This window comes from Megascapheus bottae, chromosome 7 (assembly GCF_031878675.1).
Source record: "Megascapheus bottae isolate mThoBot1 chromosome 7, mThoBot2.hap1, whole genome shotgun sequence".
Classification (NCBI taxonomy): domain Eukaryota; kingdom Metazoa; phylum Chordata; class Mammalia; order Rodentia; family Geomyidae; genus Megascapheus; species Megascapheus bottae.
Genome location: NC_143515.1, coordinates 65,547,793 through 65,574,950, shown reverse-complemented (window position 1 = coordinate 65,574,950; position 27,158 = coordinate 65,547,793). Strand labels below are relative to the sequence as shown.

General features: G+C 36.7%; 1 protein-coding gene across 3 annotated transcripts in view; it reads left to right on the top strand.

Moving 5' to 3' along the window:
* Positions 1 to 27,158, top strand: part of Babam2 (BRISC and BRCA1 A complex member 2) — a 393,826-nt gene that overhangs the window by 198,321 nt on the left and 168,347 nt on the right. For all 3 annotated transcript variants that reach the window (XM_090337241.1, XM_090337243.1, XM_090337240.1), the window contains exon 7: positions 7,947 to 8,056. In XM_090337241.1, coding sequence (XP_090193367.1) covers positions 7,947 to 8,056 — 110 coding nt within the window. The remainder of the gene's footprint in view (positions 1 to 7,946; positions 8,057 to 27,158) is intronic.

Below are 27,158 nucleotides of genomic sequence, written 5' to 3'. Positions count from 1 at the left end.
TTTCCAAGGATTAAAATTAAAGAAAATAGAACTGCATCAATTAAGAAAAGGAGAGAAAAAGCTATTGACAAGGGGAATGGCAAACAAAAATATTTTAGTCAGAATCTTTTAAAATATATGGAGGTGAGTCCAGTTTTTCCAGATGAAGTAGGGAGAATATTTCCATTTCCATTTGGAGACACCAAATCACAGGTCACTCTGGCAAATGCTGTCTTCTTTCAATATGTAGTGGAGAAAAGCTATAAGTGAGCCCTGAGAATGCTCATTCTCATGTTACAACACTGTATGGCAAGAAGGCTCAAGGTTAGGAATCAGATCCCCCGCATAAGAGCTATCTATAAGAGATGAATTATTTCTCTTTTCCATTGTTTGGCCCAACTTTAAACCCCTTACTTTTGGATTTGTTTTGCTTTCTAGCTAGATTCTTTAATTAGGAATTTGCACATTTTGAAGCACTTTTAAATAGAGAAAGGACCTAAGTTCTGAAATGATAAGTGTCATTATTTGTGGCAGAATGAAGCCAAGCAGTTGTAGTTATTATTGTTATTACTATTTTGCAGTGCTATAAAATTGATCCCAGAACCTTGCATGTGTTAGGCACAACTCTTATCACTAAACTCATCTCTAGTCCTTAAGGTCTTTATTATATAGAATTTTCCTTATTCTTAAACATTTCTTCTGCTTAGATTTAATCACATTGTTGCCACATTTACTGTCATGTTATACTGTCAGTAAAATCCTAATTCAAGTTCAGGGCCTGGTTATGTTGAGAAGATGAGAAACGTTTTATTCTAAATCGCTCTTCACCATCTTTCCTAAAGTTGCATTTCCTTTTTCTTCCTTATCCTCTTTTCCTGCTTTAATTTTCTCCATCACATTTGTAAAATATTTTTAATTTTACTTTAATGATAAATGCTTGAATTCATGGAAGCACTATAAAAATCTTACTCTCACTTGAAAATATTGACTTGAAAACAAATGTAAGGTGATGGTGACAAATCTATATTATCTAATAGCAGAGGCACTAGAATACAAACTTCACTAAATATAATGCAAGATGAGATTCTGCTTCAGAAATTTTTTATTTGTTGGTAGCTTAACAAACTTATAGCTGAGGGTATTTCCTTATCTAGTTATAGTTTTTTGGTCACCCTAAGTATCATGGATTAACTTAATACTACTTAAAATGTAATTTAAATACTACAATTATGACTCTGTAGGCATGTTTATTACATAGATTAATATGTATCTGTGACATACAAACCCTCTGCCTAATTTTAATTATGTTCTATATCTAAGTGCCAGTGATTGTATAGAGAGATTCCCTTCTTGAATACTTGTTTGTTAAACACGTCATTTGAAATGATGTAAAAATCAATGTTAATAAATTCTTTAAAAATAAAAAAAAGAATTAAAAATACTACTAACCAAATTTTTAACATATTCTATAATGGTTTTACTGATACATACTTTACCCACAGATTGACTTTTCTAGTAGGGGATGTACAGATTGGTTGTAAGCCCTTTTAAACTGAGAAATAGAATGGCTCTTGTTGTTATTATTGTTTTTGTTGTTATATAATCTGCCTATATGACCTATGGTTTATAGGTTCGTTTAATACCTTTGAACAATTATTTAATTGGTAATTTGTATCTCTATTGACACATATGTTCTCAAGAAATTGGACTTGTTTAATGATTGCTATCCTGAAATAATTAGCATATCGAAGGAATAAAGCTAATGATAAATTGTACTTGTATTTACTGTCATTTCTAAGGCTAATTGTTTTTTTATTTCTATAGCCATTTGTATTTGCAAAGAGCCTCAGTTGAGAATAGTTATGTAAATGAATCATTATGGTCTAAACAAAAATGTTGACTTTTACTGTATTAGTAGATATATTCTTGGCTAGTACAATCCTTCAGATTTGGATATCCTTCAATATAATATTAAGCAGTCATATATTTGAAGAATTAAAGAGGTAAACATTGAGATTCTTTATAACTAGAAGCAATTTCTATTGATACCTATTAGTACATGAAACTTTGGAACCCAGATACTCTTTGAATTAGAGAAGTATATTTAGTGTTTAACTGCACTCATTTACTCATTCTTTCTGTAATTCTTGTCATTGCTTTTATTTGTTTTTGTTTTGTGCCATTCCTGAGTGCTGTCCCCAAGCTGTTTTGCTCAAGGCTAGCATCCTACACTAGAGCTACCACTTCTCTTCTGGCTTTTGTTACTTAATTGGAGCTAAGAAACTCACAGACTTTCCTGCCCAGTCTGGTTTTGAATTGTGATCCTCAGATCTCAGCCTTCTGAGTAGCTAGGATTACAGGTATTAGCCTGGTCATTGTTTTGACTTTTTGTTTTCGTGCAAATTGCTATGTATGTACTGGAGATACAATGATGTATAGGAATAGCAGCAGACCTGTAGTGAATACTTACCATAAGCCACAACTCCCCTTATTGTTACAAGCCAATACTGAGCCAATCACTGTTAGATCTCAGCAGAAGAGCGTGGCTGGGAGTGCCTGGCACACTTTTGTAAAGAAAAAACAGTATTTTGTAGCTTTAACAGAGCCGAAATCCTTTTCCTCATTTTAGCCTGTGGTACTTTCAGATGGCACAGATAGAAACCTCTGAAAATGTATTCTTGTACATTCTAAAATGTCCCTTACTATGTCTTAACTATCCCCACTTTCCCAAATGCTTCCATTAGTGGTTACAATAATCATCTGTAATGTTAGCTTCTAAGAACCGTGGTACAAGAGCTTCTTTTCTAATTTCCCAGATGGGAGAGAACACATAGACAAGCTTGTTAGAGTTACAGAAACTGGAAACAGCACTGTGTGGATTTGTATTTTTGGAACTCTTTGGATTTATTTAAGCACATGAAATCAAACATATCTATTAGAAATCAAATATCAATTCAGGGAAAACACATGTGCCATACCACGAGGGATAAAACATTACATGAGTTCATTAAATGAGCTCCTACAAATAACTAGTTTATATTCAAACCAGCATTTCATGTGCTTTCTGCAGGATGTCCAATGACAAATGTGGATTATATAACCCAGGATCATTCCTTTTCTTTGGAGATTTGTCTTTAAGCATGTGTATCCCTCACTGGAATAATATGTAAAAAGTTAAAAAAAATAGGAAGCAAAACTAAATGGGATAAATTATCCATAGATATATGGTTGTAAAGGATCTTATTAACCCCTGGTTTTTTGGCAGTGTGTTTTTTTCAGTGTTTGGGTTTTGTAATAATAAACTACCACCTTGACCTTTCACAAGGACATTCAGTATTCAGAGGATGGCATTTAAAAGCCATTGCTTCTCTGGGTCTGGCTTACTTCACTTAATAGAATTTTTTTTTAAGTTTTCCATTTTTCTGTGAATGGTCTTTCCAAAAGATGAATAAAATTCCCTTTTGTATATAATAAACCACATTTTATTGATTCATTCATCCATTGAACATAATTGTGCTGAAAGCTTTTCTATAGCCTGGTTTGTAATCTTTTGGGTAAATGCCTAGGAGTGGAATTGTTGGATCATAGGATAGTTCTTTTTTTGTTATTGTTGTCCGTGGTGGGGCTTGAGCTCTGAGCCTGGGCGTTGACCCTGAGTTTTTAAGCTCAAGGCTATAACTCTACCCCTTGAGCCACAGCCCACTTCCTGTTTTCTGGTGGTTAATTGGTGATAAGAGTCTCATGGACTTTAGTGCCCAGGTTCGCTTTGAACTGTGATCCTCAGGTCTCAGCATCCTGAGTAAGTAGTTATAGGCGTGAGCCACTACGCTGGGAAATAGGGTAGTTCTGTATTTAATTTTCTGAGGAATCTCCATACTGCTTTGCAGATTGGTTGAACAAGCTTACATTCCCACCAACAGAATATTGGAATTCCCTTTTGACTGTATCTTGCCAGCATTTGTTGTTTGTTTTCTTGCTGATGGCCATTCAGACTGGTGTGAGCTGAAATCCCAGTGTTGTTTTTGGTTTGCATTTCCTTTATGGCCAGAGATGTTGAGTATTTCTTCATGTGTCTATTGGCCATTTTCACTATTTCTTCTGAGAAGGTTAAGCAAGCCAGATCCAGAGAAAAAAAAGGCTGTGTGGTTTCCTTCATTTGTGATAGATAGAATGTGCCTATAAATCTAGAAGTAAGCACATTTGAATGAGCTATGCACAAGTGCTTACAAATAAATTAACTCAAATATAATAGACTATATGGAGAGCTCAAGTAGTATAATCTGTTAGGAAGACTAGGTCAAAGCCCAACAAAATCAACACCAAGAAATGGATACAGACAAGAGAGGGGGTGGGACCAAGGTAAGAGAGGTAGACTAATGAAAAGTGGGGGGGTGTGGGGAAAGAATGAAGTCAAGAATTCATTGTATATATCACAAAGTTAAGAAAAGTAAGGGAATGGAGTGCATTGAAGGGCAGTAAGAATGTTGGGGGCGAGGGATGACACCGATCAAGATGTGTTGTATTCATGAACTGCTTTGTTATATGATTCCTCCTTTGTATAGCCACATAAAGATAATTTTTAAAAAGTCAAAGTTATTTCTTTCTTCAGTCTTAGTTTTAGACATTTTGAGTTTCGGAGTTATACACTTAGGTAGTGCCATCTGTTGAGGACCTTAAGTAGTTTTGAAACTTTACTTTCTTGTTTTATAGAAAGGAAAATTCAAGATTTGATTGAATATTTACTATCTGTAAAAGAGAACTTTGATAAGCAAGCTTAGACTCCAAATCTGGGCTCTCCCATTGAGACCCGAGTTGTAGAGAACTTGATCTGATGGTAGGCAGGAGTCAGCACTTTAGTTTTCAGGTTTTATTGGTGGCAACAACTTTTATAAAGCAAGAGCCTAAAAAACTTTACTAGATATAGAAAATAATAAGAATTCATAATTTATTCTTCACTAATTTATTCCTTCAACACACAGTGATTTCTGTGTGCCAGGTACTGCCAAGATCTTTTCTTTCCTAGTCATTCATCCACCATTTCCTCAGTTCAGTTTAAAAAAAAAAAAGCACAAGAAATAAATCCATGCTTCTTTTATCATACTACCTAAAATTTATATTCCAGAATTACTGACCAATGTTAATTCTGTAAATATCTAAATTTTCTATGATATCAGATCTGCCCCAAAGTTAAAAAAAATCCAAAGATAGAGTAAAAAAATTACTGATTTAAAAAATTTTAATTTTACGTATGAATTATCACATATAAATAATAAAGAAGTTTTATGTATGCAATATATTTTGAATAAGTTCAACCCCTCTATTATATTCCCACATCCACTTTCTCCTTTTTCAAACCATGTTTGGTATGAAAGTAAATATTTGTAACCATGTGGTCAGAAAGGGTTAAAAATCCTACTAAATAACAAAAATGAGAAAGTACCTATAAAAAAAACTAAGTAATGGCTTTTATCAGGAAATTTACAGAAAGAATGTAAATGTTCAGTGAAAAGTCATTTGACCCCACTCAGTAGATTCAGATTAAGATGTAGTTTTGAGTTATCACATTGACAGCATTAAAGAATGATCATAGTCAGTACTACCCAGTTATTTGGGGATGAGGGGAACTGAATTCTTTACGCTGATATTGAATTTTAATTGTCCAAATATGAATTGTACCGTGTTTTCAGAAAAATAGTGTATTAAAGTCTGTTAAAATGCAAAAAAATTGTGAACCTTTCACCTATTTAGCCGATTTAGTAGTCCACTGAGAAACATGAATCCCACTAGTAAAGAGTATATATATTGATGTGCACATATATGTATTTATATATGTCTACATACACACATATATATTTATGTAAGAATATTCATTCAGTACTATCAAAAGGCAAAGATTTGCAAACAATCTGAAGATCAATTGCCAGGGAAATGGTTAAATAAAAGGTAAATCCATGGCTTGGAACGTTTATATGACTATTTAAATGCAGTTGATAGTGATATGTATAATATGAATCCATTAAAGAACATAAAACAGATTAATTAAAGAGTTGTTTGTATGCAAACGTGTGAGTGTGCATTTATGAGCACAGAGAAAGCTACCAATGTTTCACACAGTTAATATTGGTTACCTTCAAGAGTGGAGAGGTAGCTAGGTTTGAATTGTTAGAACAAGCCTAATTTTTATATTGTAAAACAAAAAATATTATGAAGTTAAATAAAGAATGAAAATGGGAAGGGATGCAGCAGAGAGAAGAATGTTTATTTTTTTAAAGAAAAAAAAAACAACTAGATTCCATCCATGTCCAAAACTGTTTAGAGACCAAGTAAGAAAAGGATAGAATAACATTGCTGTATTTGGTGTGTATCTGTGGAGAGAGTAACCTTGAACTAGTTTAGTCAGAAGAGCAAAGACAGTGCTTAATGAGAGAGATTTGGGAATTTAGGGGAGTACGTAGAGTCTAGTAACTTTACTTTCTTTTTAAACATTTAACTTTTAGAATGAAAGACACATTATGATTATTGTGCATATATACATTTTACTCTGGTGCCTCCTTTTTTGTTTTTGTTTTTGCCTTATTGTAGTTTGAACTCAGGACCTCATATTTGCAAGGTGCTGTACCAGTTCAGCTACAGCTACTGTGTCAGTTGAGCCATACATCTAATCATTTCTTCACCAGACTTTTTTGGATAGATTCTTGCATTAATTTCCCAGGCCAGTCTTGGTCTGATCTTCCTGCAGATAGCCACCTGCATAATTGGCTCATAGGAGTGCATCAACTTGCCCAGCTTATTGATTGACAGAAATTTTAAATGGACATGGCATTAGAGTTATTCTAATTCAACATTTTATTCAGAACTATGACAGATACTACTACTTGGCAATAATTGACAAGACACTTCATCAATGTTGCCTTGGTTGGTTCTGATAGTCAAAGTATTTCTGTTCTTGCTTCTTAATTATAAATTACAAGTTCAACTTTACTATTTTTAATTTTGTTTATTGTGATTAACTTCACAATGTTCATTGATACATTGATCACAGTAATCATACTTAGATCAATACTTTATCCACTGCATTCTTATGAATTGACATTTAACATATGTGGACCATCCATGTCCACTTTACTGAAGCAGACACATATCTAACCATTCAATTTACTTGTACTTGTATACTTCATAGAAACATTTCTGGCAAAGTTTTGTTACTTAAATAATTTATAACATACCATAAAGGTAAGTATAATAAGATTACTGGGCATTTTAACATTTTGTGATGATGTTTTAGCATCAAAATGTTTATATATGTTCACTGTAATTCATTAGCTATGGTCTTGACTCATTTTTTGTTACCATAAGATTCACTCCCCATCCTTCATCTAGATATGGAAATAAGTGACACGTAGGGACCAGTGCCTCAATCACTGCGGTAAGCTTTTTTTTTTAAGTCAAGAAGTTAGAGAGCCATAGTTCTAGAGTGGTGATGGATATTGCTAAAGGATGCCCTTTAAGGGTTAAGGAGCTCACAAGCATGGCTTCAATGACAGCAGACTATGAGCTGGCACTTCAGTAATAAGATATTTAAGAAAAGAAGTTGTGGTGGTACATGTCTGCAATTCCAGTATTCAAGGAACTAAAGCAGAAGGATCATAGGCACATGCCTGCAATCTGCTCAGGAGTCTGAAATCTGAGGGTTACCGTTAGAAGGCAGCCAGGACGGGAAAGTCTATGAGACTCTTGCCTCCAATAAATGACCAACAATATTCAGAGGTGGAGTTGTTCATGAAATGGTAAACAAAACAAAAGAAACCCCCAAATAACCAAAAAACCTAGGCATAGCACCCAGCCTCTGAATTTAAGCCCTAGGTTGGGTATGTGCACACACATGCGTGTGCGCGCGCGCACACACACACACACACACACTTCAGAAAGCAGATACTCACGATACTGTTTTTCACTTCCTGTTTAAGGATGTAAATGAAGATCCTGGAGAAGATGTGGCCCTCCTTTCTGTCAGTTTTGAAGACACTGAAGCTACGCAGGTGTACCCCAAGCTGTACTTGTCACCTCGAATTGAGCAGTAAGTGTCAATGTCATCAAGTAGCCTTTGCTTCTTCTGGCTCACAACTGTGCGCTTAGCTCTTTCTATTGTCACTTGTAAATTCAAAATGATTTCTCTTTATTAACTTTTGTTTCCTTAAAAATGTGTTGCAGGCCTGGGATTTTGGCCTAGAGGTAGAGTGCTTGCCTAGCATTAGCGAAGACCCAGGTTCAAGTCCTCGATACCACATACATAGAAAAGCTAGAAATGGTTCTGTGGCTCAAGTAGTAGCACACTAGCCTCGAAAAAGCCCAAGGACAATGCTTAGGCCCTGAGTTCAAGCCCCAGGACTGGCAAAAAAAAATGTGTTGCATTAGTTTTGATGGAAGATAGTGCTTGACAATATATTCTCTGATGAACATATTTGTGAAGTTTGTGGTGTGAAATCTGTGTGTTAAATATTGGAGAGAAAAGTACATAGACAGGAGTCCAAACTTGTAATTCCCTCCATGTGTGCTCTGGGGTTCATGAGCAATTTTGTAGCCTAAAGAGGACTTCTGAGTAATATCTGACCTGACAATTGTTAGTTATGTAAAAATATAACTAGTCTCTAAAATATTAAGCAAAAACATTTAGAAGTTAGTAAAGGTAGATCATTAAAGTGAGATCATTAAAACAGATGATGTTTGAATTATTTCTTTGTTTAAACAGCTGCATATGATTTTAGATGGCATCCAGCTACATAGAAAAAGCAGTGTGATATCACACTTATTTTCCCAAGTAGCTTTTCTCCACAATAACAAGTTTTATAAGGACTCACTCAACAATATGCTTATTGTTGGCCAAATGCTTTTAGTAGCTTATTCTACTTCAAAGGAAGCTGGGGGTCTTTGAAAATGGATTATAAGCATATTTGGTTGGGAACCACTTACATGACAGATTTTTTCATCAGTGGAGAGTTTTTACAGATTCTGGCAGAAATGTATTATTAAAGTCCTTTGTTAGTCATTTATTCAGGGTTGGCTGATTTCTTCCTGTGAGTAGTGTGGTCGCTATCTCACATTCTTCTTTTGAGCATTTGTGTCCTCTTTGACCTTAGTTGCTCTAAGTTATGAGTCATGGACAACCCATACTACAAACAGAAATAGTGTACAGCTGTTATATGGGAGACTCTGATGATCAACTGTCTACTCTCTTTCTTCCTTCCTTCCTTCCTTCCTTCCTTCCTTCCTTCCTTCCTTCCTTCCTTCCTTCCTTCCTTCCTTCCTTCCTTCCTTCCTTCTGTCCTTCCTTCTTTCCTTCCTCCCTCCCTCCCTCCTTCCCTCCTTCCCTCCCTCCTTCCTTCCCTCCCTCCTTCCTTCCCTCCCTCTCCCTCCCTCCCTCTCTCCCTCCCTCTCTCCCTCCCTCTCTCCCTCCCTCCCTCCCTCCCTCCCTCCCTCCCTCCTTCCTTCCTTCCTTCCTTCCTTCCTTCCTTCCTTCCTTCCTTCCTTCCTTCCTTTTGTTGGTTGTGGGGCTTGAACTCTGGGTCTGGGTGCTGTCCCTGAGCTCTTCAGCTCAAGGCTACCACCCTACCCTTCAGCCACAGTACCACTTCGAGTTTTCTAATTAACCACTTCCGATTAATTAGAGATAAAAGTGTCACACACTTTAGTGCCTGGGCTGGCTTTGAACCGTGATCCTCAGATCTCAGCTTTCTGAGTAGCTAGGATTATAGGCATGCGCCACTGCGCCTGGCTCTTTATATATTTCTGACAGCTTCTAGAACAGAATTTTGTAGTAGCAGGCATTCAATATGATGTTTTGGCAGTACTAAGACTTGAAGTCAAGGCTTCTTGCTTACTAAACAGGTGTTCTACCATTTGAGCCATGTCCATAGTTTTTTGTTTGCGTTATTTTTAGATAAATAAAGTGTTGTGTCTATTTTTGGGCTAGCCTGGACTGTGATTTTACTATTTATGTTTTCCACTTATATGAGATGGTAGCATGTATCATCATGCTTAGCTTGGGGCTTGAACTCTGGGCCTGGGAGCTGTCCTTGAGCTCTTCAGTTCAAGGCTATTGCTCTACCACTTGAGCCACAGTGCCAATTTTAGTTTTCTGGTGTTTAATTGGAGATAAGAGTCTCATGGACTTTTAGTGTCCAGGCTAGCTTTGAACCACGATCCTCAGATCTTAACCTCCTGAATAGCTAGGATTACAGGCATGAGCCAGGGGCATGCAGCCATGCCCAACTTTCTATTGGTTGAGAATGAAGTCTTGTGAACTTTTTGCCTAAGCTAGCCTCGAACCATGATCATCCCAATCTCTGCCTCCCAGATTACTGGGATTTATAGGTATGAGCCATTGCACTTGGCTTGAATGTTTTATTTTTGCATTGACAATACAGACCTGTATTAGTAAGAGGTCATAGATTGCTAGGTACAGTGCAGTGAAGTGGTAAGAGGCAGGGACTATTGAGTCAAGAAGATTCTGCCACTTAGGAGCTGGCAAAGTATTTAACATCTCTGAGTTTGTTTCCTTAGTCATAAAATAGACATAATAATACCTATTTCAAACTGTTGTTTTGCAGGTAATATTAAACACTTTTCATAAAACATTAGCTACAGTGCCTAATGTGACAGGAAACCCTCAGCAATAGTAGGTAGCTCTTTGTGTTGTGATTTTTACTAATAGTGTTCATAGCAGAGGAATGAGTAGTTAGGAGGACAAGATGAAGCAGAAAAGAAGAGAATACATGAATAAGAGCAAGTACTTGTTCCAGAATAGCCTTCTCAGTGTGACGAGTTAAGAGCAAAAAATTATTAAAGAAACAATTACAAAATGTGGAAAAACTAAATGTATTACTTAAGGCATAGACAGGAAATTCCTGGCTCAGAAAAATATTAAATATTTATCAGAATCCACATTATTTTTTTGAAGTTATTATACTTAGATTGCCAAGTAAGCTTGCTAGTAAAACAGGTTTACTGTAAAAATTTAATATAAAAAATAGTAAGGTAAATACATTAAAAAAATCATTTTTCTAGCTCCTAAAATCTAGCAAGCTTTCAACATTTTTTCTTGTGTGTGTGTGTGTGTGTGTGTGTGTGTGTGTGTGTGTGTGTGTGTGTGTAAGTCCTGGGGCTTGAACTCAAGGTCTGGACACACAGTCCCTGAGCTTTTGTGCCCAATATTCTACCATTTGATCTGCAGCTCCTTTTCCAGCACTTTTTTTTTAATTTTTAGGGTTTTTTTTGCAAGTCCTGGGCTTCAGCTCAGGGCCTGAGCACTGACCTTGGACTTTCTCAAAGCTAGAGCTCTACCACTGGAGCCTCAGCACCACTTCTAGCTTTTTTCTATGTATGTGGTACCAAGGAATCAAACCTGGGTCTTCGTGCATGCTAGGCAAGCACTCTACCATTAGGCCAAACTCCCAGCCCCAACATTTTTTTTGAAGGTTAATTGGAGATCAGATTCTCAAGGACTGAATTGGCTGGCTTTGTTGAATTATGATCCTCAGATCTCAACCTCCTGAGTAGCTAGGACTATAAGCATGAGCCACCAATGGCAGGCTATTCTCTGTTTTCAACTGTATTGGGTTGATGCAAATTCATTCAGAATAACTGTATTCATAAAACTATATAGAAGGAAAAAGAAATATATGCTAATTTTGCTATTGTACCTCAAACTGTAAAAGTTACAACTGATTTTATTGTAGAATTATTATTAGTTGTAAAGAACTGGATGCTGTATTTTTTCTTACTTCTCATTTAGACCATCCTATAGCCAGACTTAGTTTGACTTTTCTCAGTTTGCCTCTACTCTTTCTGCTAAACCTTTGTTAATATTCTTCCATGTGCAACTCTCTCTTCCGGCTGAAGAAAATATTCCTAAAACCTTATTCAAATGCCCTCCCTTCAATGCCATATGTACAATCAGTATAGCTTTCTTGGGATTTAATTATAGTCTACCAATATAGCTTTAGTTTGAGAGGTGGCCATTTATTGTTAAGGAATAAGCCTTATCATTATTACCTAATTGGCAGTCATTTATAAATTCATAAGTGATTGTATCCAAAAAATTAACCACTGTATTGGAAATTCTGAGAATTTCCTGGGTTGATACAAATTCATTCCAAATAACTATATTCATAATACTAAACTAAACAACCAAAAGTTCTTGTGTTCTAAGTAGAAGCTATCATGGTTTAAAATGGAAGGCAATAAACTTGAGATATGACTTTATAAGGGCTTGCATATTTGCTAAAGTTATTGTAGTGTAGTTTCTCCTTATCTGTGGTTTCTCTTTCTGGGCGTTCAATTACCCACAGTCAACTGTGGTCTGAAAATATTAAATGGAAAATTCCAGAAATAAATAACTCATAAATTTTTAATTGCACACCATTCCTCTTAGCATGATGAAATCTTGTGCCATCCTGTGAGGGACATGAATCATCCCTTTGTTCAGCATGTCCACGCTGTATATGCTGCCTTCCCATTAGTCCCACTGCTTGTGTTCACATAGCCCTTATTTTACTTTATAGTGGCCTCCCAGTGCAAGAGTAATAATGCTAACAATTTGGATATGGTGAAGGGAAGCTGCATAATTCTTCTTTTACATGAAAACTTGAAAGTTCTTAATAAGGGAAGAATAAAAAAAGTATTTGTTAAAGTTGCTAAAAGTTATAGTAAGAACAAACTATATAGGAGGAAAAAGAAATCTATGCTAATTTTGCTATTGTACCTCAAACTATAAAAGTTACTACTGTTCTGTTTTATTATAGAATTATTGTTGTAAGTGCTATGTCTTATTTATAAGTTAAACGCTATCAGAGTTGTGAATGTATATTTAGTAAAAGACATCATATTTGAGCTTAGTAAGACGTGCAGTTTCAGGAATCTTATTGAGAGTCTTGGGACTTACTCCTCATGGAAAAGAGAGGAATAGCTTTGGTTCATTCTCGCGGAATTCAGGGCATGGACCAGAACCAATGCATTTCAAGAAGTCTGTGGGCTTGTAATAGGGCTTAATAACTGAGTAAAAAGGGATTCATAGTATCTCTCCAGTATTGTATTAAGCTTTTATTGGTTAGTTGTGTCTTAAGTTATCTGGTCAACAATTAACATTGATTATAAACTCAATCTTGGAAAGTTATTCAGAAGTCATGGGAGAAACATCCCCTCCAGACCTGCTCAATGCTGATGCCTAACTTTTTGATAGTTTATATTGTTCTTTTGGCTTCTTATGGTTATTTTTAGAAAATTGAAAGCCTCATGAAGTATGTCTGATAGGCAAATGTTTAAGGAGACCAGTAGCCTGACCCACATTAGGTAAATATTGACAAGAGGAGACTTGTGTTCTTGAACTGGAGTTTCTCTTAGGCTCAAAACCTTCAGTGTAGCTATTATTACTCTACCTCAAAGCCAGTCATGGCACTAAAGATCATAAGACTGTTATCTCCAATTAACCTCTAAAGACTGGAAGTGGCACTGCTGTTCAAAGGGTAGGAGGTATCCTTGAGCTGAAGAGCTTAGGGATAGTGCCCAGGCACAGAATTCAAGTCCCATAACCATCAGAGAGAGAGACAGAGAGAGGCGGGGGGGGGGGGGAGGGAGAGCGAGAGAGAGAGGGAGAGAGAGAGAACACATCACTACTACTTTAGGGTCGTGTCGTGTAAGAAGAGGCATGAATTTTGAAAGACATAAAAAAAATGCCCAAATTAGACATTTCAACAAAAGGAAAGCATTTGTCAGATACATTGGTAGGAAACTCTCAAGCATGTTATAATCAGATGATGCTTTGAAAAACAATCCCATTTCTAAAGTGAATCAGTTTTTTTGAAGTCTAGGAATAGTAGCCTGGTGTCTCTGTCAGCCTGTGGCACATGGCTGCCTGCTGTGTTGAGCAGCCTGTTGTTTCCAGGTTTCCCACTGTATATGTACACGGCTGTAGAATAAACACTTCTAAGAAGAACTTAATGTTCTTCATTCACAGAGGACATTTATGAAGTAAACATATTTCAGGCCCTATGCATTTGTTTTCTCGGGATTAGGCAATAAAGCCCTATTCATTTTTTTAAAGTAAATTAGTGTTTAGTCATCAAAAAACAAAAGCTAGTAGTCAGAAATGCAAAGTTGATTCTGGTTGATTATTAGGAAAGAGAAAAATACTTTCTAAACCAGTCGCCTTTCTTTTTCCTGGCAGAAGTTGTGAATGTTAAAGTTACATCATCAGAGCTGGCATTAAACATGCCCTACCTTCCCCTCATTCCCAGACTGTTGCCAATTCTCTCGTTGAAAGCAAAGGTGAAATGGGTACCATAGTCTGCCCAGTGCTCTTCTCTGAAAGGTGTGGGCCTTTTTCTTGGCTCCAGCCAGTTAGTGGGAGTGGTTTGAAGAAAAAACCCTGTTGCTGTTCCCACTCCAAGCATAAAAAGACAACTTCAGCCCCTGAGGCAGACCAGGTGGCATCTTTCACAAGTACAGAGTTTGTTTTTAGAATTTTTTTGTTGTTAAGTTACAGTCTGCCTTGGAAATAAGTACTCAGAGTTTACCAGCCCATAAATGCCTACTGTTAGTATTCATGTGTTCATTCTCCAGCAACAACACCCAGTGAGAACTAAGTATAGGCCTTTTTTGTTTGTTTGTTTTTAGTTTAGTTTAGTTTTGTTTTTTTTTTTTGGTTCAAAATAAAGGCATGGATGACCTGTGCCATAATTTGTTTAGGGTAGAGTAAAGGGTTAGGAACAAATATAGCAAGTTGTAAATTGTGATTTAGTTACACACACACACACACACACACACACACACACACACACACAGAATATAACTTATAACTTGGCATCAGAAGCCCTCTGCTCCCTCCTCTACTTACTAACTGGCAGTCTTGGCTCAAGTTATGAAACTTTGTGTTTCATTTTTTCTATAAAGGTGGGGAAGGGAAAAATCTCTATTTACTTTGCATCTATTACAATAGGATAGTTGCAAGCCCATTAACAGTGCTCAGTCATTGTGTTATAACTTGTATAGATACCTAAGGAATACTTATTAATACTCTTAAGAATTCATAGAAGAAGGTGATTACATTTCTGTTTGGCTTAAAGGAGGCGTGGAAGGTTTTAGAAATCCTGGGTCTTCCAATGTAATGTGTCTTGTCTAAAGATTAAATATCAGCACTGTAACAATAATAAAATATATTTATTTAATATTTTTCCTTTTATTTTTATTATCAAGATAATGTATAAAGGGGTTACAGTTACATTCATCAGATAGTAGGTGTATTACTTCTCACACATTGATACCCCTTCTCCTGTTTTTGTCCCCATTCTTTCCTCCCACCCCCTCCCAATCATCTTGTTTTTCCCCCTTCCCTTTCCTATTTCAAATAAACAAATAAATGTATATATGATATACCAGGTAACAAAGTCAGATACAGTAACAGTATTAGATTAACCAAAGGGCAACAAAGGAGAAGAGAAATAACATATTACATTAAGAACAGCAACAGTCAAGATAAAGCTGTTGTTTCCATATCCTAGAGATACTTTTTCATTTAGTCTCATCCTATATGACCTTATGTATCTAGATTTTACGCTATTGTAATCCTCTGCTAGGAGGGTCCTAGATGTATACTAATTATTACAAATGAGGGAAACCATGGAGCCTATGTTCCGGCTTACTTCACTTAATGTGATTTTTTTTCCCCAAATCTTTCCATTTCCTTATAAATGTGGCGATATCATTCTTTCTGATGGCAGTATAAAATTCTATTGTGTATAAATACCACATCTTGTTGATCCACTCATCCACTGAGGGGCATCTGGGTTGGTTCCATATCTTTGCTATGATAAATAGTGCTGAAATGAATATAGTTGTGCTAGTGGATTTAGTATGTCTTTGTTTCTTGACATTTGGGTAAATGCCAAGTAGTGGAATTGCTGGGTCATAGGGGAGCTCTATGTGTAGTCTTTTGAGGAACTGCCATACTGCTTTCCATAGTGGTTGAACAAGTTTACATTCCCACCAACAATGTAGTAGTGATCCCTCCTGGCCACATTCTCACCAGCATCTGTTGTTATTAGATTTCTTGATCATGGCCATTCTAACTGGAGTGAGGTGGAATCTCAAAGGTGTTTTGATTTGCATTTTCCTTTATGGCCAGAGATGAGCATTTCCTCATGTGACTATAGACTATTCTTATTTCCTCCTCAGAGAAGTTGCTCTTTAAGTCTTTGGCCCATCTTTTAATGGCTATAGGCTATTCTTATTTCCTCCTCAGAGAAGTTGCTCTTTAAGTCTTTGGCCCATCTTTTAATGGGATGTTTGTTTCTTTGAAGATTTGTTTTGGAGAGATTCAACTTTTTGAGCTGTAGATATTTTTAGATATGAGGACTTTGTTTGTTGTATGGTTAGTAAAGATCTCCCATTCTGTGGGCTTTCTATTTAACTCACTAGCTATGTCCTTTGCCATACAGAAGCTCTGCTGTTTAATGCAATCCCATTTGTCCAAACTTTACCTTATGTTTCTGGGTCTTTATTAAGGAAGTTTTGACCTGTGCTAAGGAGACCTAGTGTATCTCCTATTCCTTCTTGTAAAGTTTTCAGGTTATCTGCTTTTTACCTTGAGGTCTTTGATTCATTTGCAGTTAATCCTGGTGCAGCATGACCTTATTTAATATTTTTAAGTATTCAAACTGCTATTTATTTTAGCATACTATATAATCCTTATAATAGTGTTCCTGGCATGTGTTCTATAATATGGCCTTTTCTCCTCTATAACCCGATGTTTTTAGACCTTTTCTGGTCTATTTTACTGCCTTACATTTTATTCAGCTCATTAAATTTTGCTGAATTATATTTCCTATGGTTATAATACCAAATCATTTTGTGGCCTTACTTCTTTGTGGATAAACACCAAGTCCTCATTTCTAATCCCAACTTTAAATCAGTTTTCAGATCTACCTCTCTTACTGTGTTGATAGATATCTGTCTGTGTTCTCCTGTCACCTTCAATGCAAACTGTCTAAAGCTAAACTTAACATTCCCTAATTGAGATGGCATTTCACATCATAGCATTGCCTAAGTGCTACATCTTATAGGCATCTACCAGCTCACCCCTGTGAGCCAGACAGTTCTTTTATATTAGAAATTACTCTCCACTGTCTTTTTTTCTTTGTTTGTTTGGTGGGTCATGGGGCTTGAACTTGGCCTGGGCACTCTCTGAGCTCTTCAGCTCAAGGCCACCATCCTACCCTTAAACTAAGCCCCACATCCCGTTTTCTAAAGGTTAATTGGAAATAAGAGTCTCAGGTCCTTTTGTGCCCAGGCTGGCTTTGAACCTTGATCCTCAGATATCAGCCTCCTGAGTAGCTAGGATTACAGATGTGAGACACCATGGCCGGCTCCACTGTCTTGAATTCATTATATGACTCTGTCCTTCAATTGCCATGACTCTGGATGACTTTTTTTTTTCTTGGTGGTGCTGGAGATTGAACTCTCAGGCCCTCATGTTTGCTAGGCAGGCACTTTACCACTTGAGCCAGATCTCTGGTCACTTTTTACACTGACTGTAGGGTCTTAATTTATGCCTGGGCCAGAGTAGGCTATGATCTTCCTATTTGGTTCTTCTCTTTGTCATTGAGGATCACAGGCAGATGCCACTGTGCCCAACCATTGTGCTGTTCCCATAGTTGGGGTAAGAGCTACAAGACACCACACCCTGCCATTGTTTGAGATGGAGTCTCTCAAATTCCTTTTTTTTGGCTGTGTCTGGACTTGAACTTTATTCCTCAATTTCTACCTCTCATCTTGTCCAGCCTCCAATCGCTTTCCATTTAATGTATAGTTAACTCTCAATTTTAACTTCCAACTCTATACTCTGTAGCTTAAAACTGTTGCTATCTTTCAGAAGTTCTAGTCATATAATGTCCTTGCTTGAAACTATCCTGTTGCCAGAAGAATTGTTATACACCTCTCTATCTGACTTACCTCAACTTAATTTTTCACCCCCATTCAAACTCTACACATAATCTTTTGTTTAACCAAATGGAGATTTTTGTGACTTTTCTGGATATGCTTTGCATTTTGTTTTATAACCTTTCCTCAGACTGGCCTTTGAACTTTGAGTTTATTTCCCATTTCTGAAGGGTCTGTCCAACTTCTGTTCATCTTCTTCAGTCTTCTCAGTGATTGCCTCATGTGTGGAATTTTTTCTGCCCTCCACCCGTTGCCTCCCCAGTAAAACTAGATTTTCCTTTCCTATGTTCATGCCTCTGCTACCACATTATTTCATGATCTGTAAACTCCTTTAGAGAAGGCCTCTGTTTCCATTGATTAAAGACTGGTGAACTATGACTCATCTCCTGTCAAGATGGTCCTGCGTTGGTCCCTACTTAAGTTGGTCCCTAGTCCTCAACGATATGGCTCCCCAGAGGGCAAACACTAGAAAGGCAAATAGTCTCCATAGTTATTTCTTGGTCTGTGTCATATAGCTAGGAGGCTAGTGTTCCTGAAAGGTAGAGGGTGTTTGTTTTTTTTTTTATTTTAGAGGATCTCAATTGACTCTTGGAGGTTGTGAATATGGTTTGGGTCTCACATGACCTCACATCCCATTTTGGCCTTTCTGACCTCCTTTTCCTCATGGCTTATCTGGACTTTTGGGACACTTGGAGTGGATAATTCATAGAGACTGGGATAAATCGAAACTTGACTAAAGAACTTAGAAAAAGAGTAAGGGTGTTGAAAATTAAAATAACACTATTTAAAATTATTTGTAAGGATATTGTATTCTCATAAAGCAGATAAAATAAGCTCTAATAAGCAAATTTAATATATTATGATTTTACAAAATGTACTACAGAATGTAATATCTAATATAATGGAATATTTCATTATAGATGTCCAAAAGATTTTTAGAGTAATTAAAAATTGTCTAAGCACAGATTAGAGTGAAAGATAATTCTTATATTTTGAAATATACGTATATAAATGTGAAGTATACATGTATAGATTTTTACATACATACATCTGCTATCTCAAAAAAAAAGATCTGTGGATCTCTTGAGGTGATTTTATATCAGGATTTAAGAAATAGCACATCATAGTAAATATAGCCTTACTCATGTTTACTTGAGTCACTCAGATAATCCTTTAATAAATATGGTGCTCCTGGAGAGTTTTTTCCTCCTTCATAAATATACAGTCCAGAGTATGTTAAGACAACCAGGGGAGATGTATATTTGGTTTTTGTGGAAAGAGCCATCTTAGTCTCCAAGGACTTGAGATGCTCATTTTACTAGTCTGGGAGTGGGGCCAGGAAATTCTTCATGACTTTGACTGGAATTCTGAAAAGTTCAGCAAGTTTTCATTTAGTGAGTTTGTTCCTTTGTCTTGCTTGTATCTTCCAAAAGATCAAGGACTCGTCCTTTGCTTTGAACCATTGTGTAAAAAGAAAGTAGAATGGTATTTAGGAGGGGGGTAGGGATTGAGTCCCAAATATATTTTTGGAACTATTTTGATGTACAATTCCTATCTCCCCCAACTGCTTAAGTTGGTGATGGCTACCTACTTTTTATTTAGGTTGCTTTTCAGACAGAAAATGCACATTTAGAAAGAAGACATATGTAAATCTATGATAATACAAATCTCACTGGTATATGTTTCTTAAACTTGCTTAACCCTAAATTATCTATCTGAGGTTTCTCTCTTGGGGGCAGCTCTGCGCATCTTTCGGTAGTATAATGAATAGTCTGAAATGTAAAATGATCTTCATTCCAAAGATCAAGCCTTAACACTTTCTGCTGAGCATCTCAAAAAGATTTGGGGTAGAGTTTTTTCTATAATAAAGATGAGAAATTTGTGTTTTTTTTAATTTAACGCCATTTCCCACCAGCACTGCTCTCCAAATGTTTATTATTTTATGGGATTATGGTTTATTTTTATTCACAAGTAGGAAGATATTCTTTCAGAGGGAGTTGGAGATGTACAGTGGTAGCTCACAAGCTCTTGGCCATGTTATAGGTAGGGAGAGAGGAATTAGAATGTGGCAGGGGAGGACTGGGAGTTTGGCCTAGTGGTACAGTGCTTGCCTAGCATGCACGAAAATCCAGGTTTGATTCCTTGGTACCACATAAATAGAAAAAAGCTGGAAGTAATGTGTGGTAGTGCCCTGAGTTCAAGCCCCAGGACTGGCACAACAACAACAACAACAACAACAACAAAAAATGTGGAAGGGAAAAGGCTCTAAAATTTTTCTGACCTGATGAGAGACACTACTGAATCACATATGGCATAAATGAAATTGACAAGCAGACATACCAGAATGGAAGTACAGAGCACCAAAGGTTAAATGTATACAAAAGTGACACATATTTAAAGAAGAGCAGATTGTCATCGACTCTGAAAATCTGATGAGAACCATGGACCTTACCCAAGAAAAATGCACAGAAAGAAAAGTCTTAAATCTATTTTGGAGAATAACATGTTTTTCAGAAGCTAATATTTATACTTAAGACTCCTTGTTCTTGCCAGGTATGATGTCCTTCACATGTAATCTTCGCCCTGAGGAGGTTGAAGCAGGAGAATCACCAGTTTGGCTAGCTTAGGCTATACAACAAGACTTTCTCCCAAACATGAAGAGATCCTTGTTCTAGATTTCTATTCTTTTTGACACTATTTTATGCTAGAAACATATGTAGTTTCAATTCTAGCAGCTGCATATGATTATGTCATAAACATGTATGAAAATGTCACAATGCCATCTTCATTATTTTGTATAATATGACTATAAAAATATCTAAAATGATGAAAAGTAAACAGGATTTAAAAATATAAATATCTAAATATCATCTAACACTGTCCTTTCTCACAAATCCACTCTTGTTTTCTATTTTTTTAATTTGCATTAATGGCTCTACCATTCCTCTAGTGACCCCTGCCAGTTGATGTTGCTTCCATAGTGACCTTGCATACTCCTCACCTCACCCTTTTCCTTAGCTGTGTTCCACACCTCTCTTCCAGATTAATCTTCTAAAACAGACTTTGGTCCCTGTCACTTTCTTGCCTCCTTTTTTGCCCCCTTCATTCCCCTTAGTTGGGCAGGCGATGCAAGGGCATGTTCTGTGCTTCTCTCTGAGACCTTCACACTCATGGCGGCTTGTATATCATGTGTTGGAGATTTCTGAATCCTAGATGCCCAGACCAGAGACAGATACTCAGAGAATATAACTATATTTGCTTAGAAGTTTTATCCAATAGTTTTATGTATTTTGTATTAGATCTCCACATTATCTAGCTGCCCACACTGTAGGTGTCTGTCTAAGATGTGTTTTGAGTTTTCCAGTTTTCCACAAGGAATCACTGATGAATTAAAGGCGCTCTCTGAATGACACTCTAAAGATATTTGAACCTTGTAGCTGTGGAAACTTTCCTGTTCTTCTTTCCTTACGTGTTATGGTTTTAAATTAAGTTTATCAGAACTACAATAATCTCCCTGCATCCACTTCAGTGAACTTGCTCCCCTAATCAGTGGTCTTTTAAAGACACAAATCTGATCTCATCCCTCTCTTGCTTATAGGCAAAGCTCATTGCTTTTCATTATAAATGATCACTCATCAGCCTTATTTAATTCATTTTTCTCCACTTTTCCTAGACATTGCTTTTTCTCCCAGCTATATCTGGTCTGCCATCAGATTCTTGCTTTTTTCTTCATACTATCTTGAAATATGTACCATCTTTAATTGCTTCTTATCTGTTGTTTCATTCACCTTCCCCTTTAGTCTTTTTTTTTTTTTTTGCCAGTCCTGGGCTTGAGCTCAGGGCCTGAGCACTGTCCTTGGGCTTTCTCAAGGATAGAGCTCTACCACTTGAGCCTCAGCACCGCTTTTTTCTGTGTTTGTGGTACCGAGGAATCGAACCCGGGTCTTCATGCATGCTAGGCAAGCACTTTAACCACTAGGCCAAACTCACAGCCCCCCTTATAGTCTTTTATGCCAAACACTTGATAGAAATAGAAGCCACAGTATAAAATGGTGGTTTGAAAATATTTTTAAAGTTGATAGCCAGCTGCTTGTTTTCATGCAGTATTGGGGCTTAAACTATGGGTCTCTCACTCTTACTCTTACTCAGCTTTTCTGCTCATGGCTGGCACTCTGTCACTTGAGCTTGCCTCTACTTCTGACTTTTTGCCAATTAACTAAAGATGAGAATATCTTGGGTTTGTCTGCTTTGTAGGCTTTTGAACCTTGATCCTTAGAGCTCAGATTGCTGAGTAGTTAGGATCACAGGTATGAGCCACTGGGGCCAGGATTGATGTCCTGTTTTCAATGACAAAACTTTTTTTTTTGCCAGTCCTGGGGCTTGTTCTCAGAGCCTGAGCACTGTCCTTGGGCTTTCTCAAGGCTACAGCTCTACCACTTGAGCCAGAGCACCCCTTCCAGCTTTTTTCTATATATGTGGTACCCAGTAATCCAACCCAGGTCTTCGTGCATGCTGGGCAAGCACTCAACCACTAGACCAAATTCCTGGCCCCTGATGGCAAAACTTTTAACACAAGAGTGAAGGAGGCCTTGACAGCAAAAACAGAACCGTTTTTAGGATGATGAAATTGCTCTGTGTCACAATTATGGTGGTAGATATACAACACTACATGTCTTGTCAAACCATAATATGTCAAACAACATAATTGTGCATCACAGTTGTACATCATTAAGCTCTACGTGAAAGATAACTTTTAATAACACTTCAGATTCCTGGAAAAGTAGTCATTGCAGCATTTCATATTGGTTAATTTATTGTGCCTTTTGTTTTAAGACAGGACCTTACTATGTAACCTAGGCTTTGTTCCTTCTTCCACTTTTCTCTGCTTCCCAAGTTCTGGGATTACAGGTGTATGCCACCACACCCAGATTTCATAATGTCTTTTTTAAAGTAACTTGTATTTTATTAATCATAACAATGAGTATAACCCCTCTGTACATCACCTTGACAATAAAATTAAATTTTAAAAAAAGTGGCCTTATACATTTTCAGGTACAATCAAGAGAATTCCTTGTTTTATAAAAAAACAAAAAACAAAAAACACTTCATTCCTCTTAGGCTGCCCTAAAGAACCTTCACAATAAAATGATACTAGTAATGAAAAAATAAAAACCAATAAGTGTGTAGATTTGAAAAGTGCTTATATACATATGCATGTGCATATGTATAGTGTGCATATATGTATAATGATCTATGTAGCTATGTATATGTGTACATAAATTGTCATAGCTTGAATTGCTAGAGCAAAATACCACAGACTAGGTAGCTTAAGCGGCAAATCTGTTTTTTCAAAGCTGTAATTGTTGGAAATTCTAAGATGAAGAAAACAGCAAATTGTTGGCCTTCTCTTTGGCTTGCAGATGACCACCTTCTTGCTGTCTCCTCTCATAGCAGAGAAGAAGCCCAAGAGTCTCTGCCTGTTATAAGGACACTATTCCCATCTTGGAATCTGTATCCTCATGACATTAATTAAGCCAACAATCTCACAACTACTAATACCATAGTTTTGGGTGTAGGACTTCAACATGTAAATGTTAGAGTGACACAAACATTCAGTCCATAACACACACACACACACACACACACACACACACACACTATGACATATACACATTTATTCCCTCTCAGATGATCATATGCAAAGGTTAGTAAATCTGTCCTATTAATACTGTGGTCCAATAGTGTGAAGAATTGAACAGATTGAGAGGATTTTAAAAAAGATACATGAAGAATGATCATTTCCCCAAGAATATTTTTTTTTTGCCAGTCCCAAGGCTTAAACTCAGGGTCTGAGCAATGTACTTGGGCTTTCTCAAGGAATAGAGCTCTACCACTTGAGCCACAGCAACACTTCTGGCTTTTTCTATGTATGTGGCACCAAGGAATTGAACCCAGGTCTTCATGCATGGTAGGCATGCACTCTACTACTAGACCAAATTCCCGGCTCCAAGGATCTTTTGTTCCATTTTATTGATACCTGCATATGTAAGAGCACATTTAATTACTTTCTTATTTTCAAAACAGTATAATTATTTTCCTAGGGAAACAGTTTTTAACCATATTGTCCTAGCTCCTAGTAGAATTATTGATTCATCAAGAGCCAGGCCCCCCTCTCATGCCTTCCTGCCCAACAGAAACACTTAATTTAGTTCATAATAGGGACAGAAAAACTCTCAGAAGGAGCAAGGCTCCAGGTGAAACCAGCGTTTTGAATCTTCCCTCTTGCATTTTAGCCTTGATCTCTATGAGGGTCTGTGGTTTCACTCACCTTCCCTCCAGTGCCTTTGGCTTTGAGGTGTTTTCATTTTTTTCTCGTGTTTCATTTTGTTCTTTTCTCACAACATGTATAGTGTTTCTATATGTGATCGATCTGTTATTTGATATATGATATGAATGAAGTATCATCGTACTTAATTTTCAGAACAGAAAGTAGATGTGAATAGGAGAGTATTTCACTTGAGTTTTTATAGTAGTTAATCTCACTACAAAAAACATACTATATGCCATATTCATAGCATGGTTACTAGGGTAATTATTTATTACTGAAGTAATAGCCTGGTTCCTGATTACAAGTGGTGGTGTAAGTGGGTAATGACTAAGGTTGCTAATGTGTAAAATTTGTGTATGAAGTAGAACTTCTTATACTGTTGCTGGAGAAGGAGAAATCTAATACCAGTGTTGTTAGATTTTTACTGTGTGGAGTTTTATGAGAGAACATGTAATTTGATCCTGGTATGTCTGATTTTGATGCCCATAATAGAGGTGTAATGATTATATTGGAGTTTTTCTGTACTTGTTAAAAATTCAGACACGCTGTCTTTCCGTAGCAACACTAATGACTTAATGAATGGAGTAGACTTCAGTTTAAAACAAAACATTTGATGAGTTAACATAACATTGTAAATGGGACCATTAGTGGGAATGAACATGCTGCTGTGAATATTATTTTTATAGGCATTTTCAACAAAATAGAGATCATTCTTGAAAAAAACCTAAAATCTGCTACCTTGCCAAAGTTCAGCTGAACCAAACCATTAATTTGAATTTCTATACATCAGTGGAAATTTTATTTTACTGACTGTCTCTTTTTCCTACTTGCAAAAAATTTCCTCTCCTGCCTCCCGCCTTTTAATCCCTCCCTTCCGAACTCCACCCAATGTTTTAAAAAGTATGATGTAAGATAGGATTGTTTTGTGCCAAGTTTTCATCCTGGAACAGATCTTTATAGCCATGTTTCTTTGAGAAAAGGAGTTTATGACCAAATTGTGATAACATTTCCATGTTTTCATTTCTTCTTCTGACCTAGTAGTTTCTTTCTCACTTTAGCTTTTTCAGAGCTTGGTTTGGCTGATTTAATTTGCTGTAAAACTAAAGAAAATAGGTTTGAAATCTTTTAAGGATTTTCAGCTTTTAACTATAATATTAATAATATTTCTCCCCCAAACAATTTAACAGTTACATCCTTAAAATTTTTAGATTTTTCTCATTCATACAAAGAAAATCCCTCAATATTTAGGTGGATGTTGGATATTTTAGTGGTTGATCTTTATTATTTACCAAAAACTTGATTGGCTACTTTTTGCAAACTTAAAAAAAGAAAGAGAGAAGGAGACGTACAAGATGGAGGAAGAAGAAGAAGGGGAGAAAGAGTAAGAGGAAGGAAAAGAAGGGAAGAGGAGAAAGAGAGGAGGAAGAGGAAGAAGAAAAGATGAAGAGATAAACTTGTAAAGAGTTTATGAAAAGTACAAGTGGTAGAAACAACCAAAAACATTGGAAATGTTTCAGTAGGGTTACAACCTAGGTATTCATCAATAGATGAATATATAAAGAAATTATTACACACACACACACACACACACACACACACACACACACACACACACGAATAGGCCTCAGCTTCAAGGAGAGAAGAATGAGGGGCCAGGAGTGCGGGCTAGTGGTAGAGTACTTGCCTAGCATGCACAAAGACCTGGGTTCGTTTCCTGGGTATCACATACACAGAAAAAGCTGAAAGTGGTACTGTGGCTCAAGTGGTAGAGCACTAGTCTTGAGAAAGCTCAAAGACAATGCCCAGGCCCTGAGTTCAAGCCCCAGGGCTGAATGGGGAGAGGAGGGAGGAAAAAAGAGTAACTTAGATTTTTATCAACATACATGTAACTGGGGTTGGCCTTACATTAAATGAAAGAAGCCATAGGAAGGGAAATACTGCATGATCTGACTTAAATGGGGAATCTAATCATAAAATACTTAATAGATAATAGAGAATAGAATTGAGGTTACTGAGGTTGAGGAAGACAAGGAAGTAGAAAGAATTAAAATAGAGTACAAACTTGAAGTAATATGGGATGAATAAATTTGTAGCTGGAAAGCTGGGCATAGTGGTACGCATCTATAATCCCAGTCCATGGAAGGCTGAAGTAGGAGGATGAGTTGGAAACCAGCCTGGGCTACATCCTGACTCAAAAGCAAAACAAATACAACAGAGCCACCCACAATTGATAAATGTATGACATGAAGATTATAATTATAATATTGATGCTGAAAGTTTGCTAAGATAGTGCAATGAAAGTAAATAGACTTTTAAATAGTAAACATAAAAAAATCATGTCAGATATTTCCCTAGGGAAGTGTGTGTGTGTGTGTGTGTGTGTGTGTGTGTGTGTGTGTGTGTGTGTGTGCATGCATGCGTGGGTGATAGAAATTACAGTGGCCAAACAGTATTGAACAGTTTGTTTGTTTTTTGTAATACTGAGGTGTGAACTCAGGACCTCAGACTCACTTAGTTTGCTTAACTGACACTCTTACAACTTAACCATGGACTCCAGACTTGCTGTTTTTACTAGTTATTTTGGACATACATAGAGTCTCTCAGGCTATTCTGCTCCATATAGTTATGAACTGCAATTTTCTGGATTTCAGCTTCCTGAGTAGCTAGGAATATAAGCATTAGCCACTGATGAGCACATTTATCACATATTTTATATTCTCTTTTTATTGTTGAACATTTTATTAGATTTTAAAAGCTTTAAACTTGTATATGCAAAGATATGAGAATGCTACTTCTTTCTTCTTTTGGGAGAGCAATACTGGAGCTTTTTCTCAGGTCTTAAGTTTTGCTAGGCAGGTGC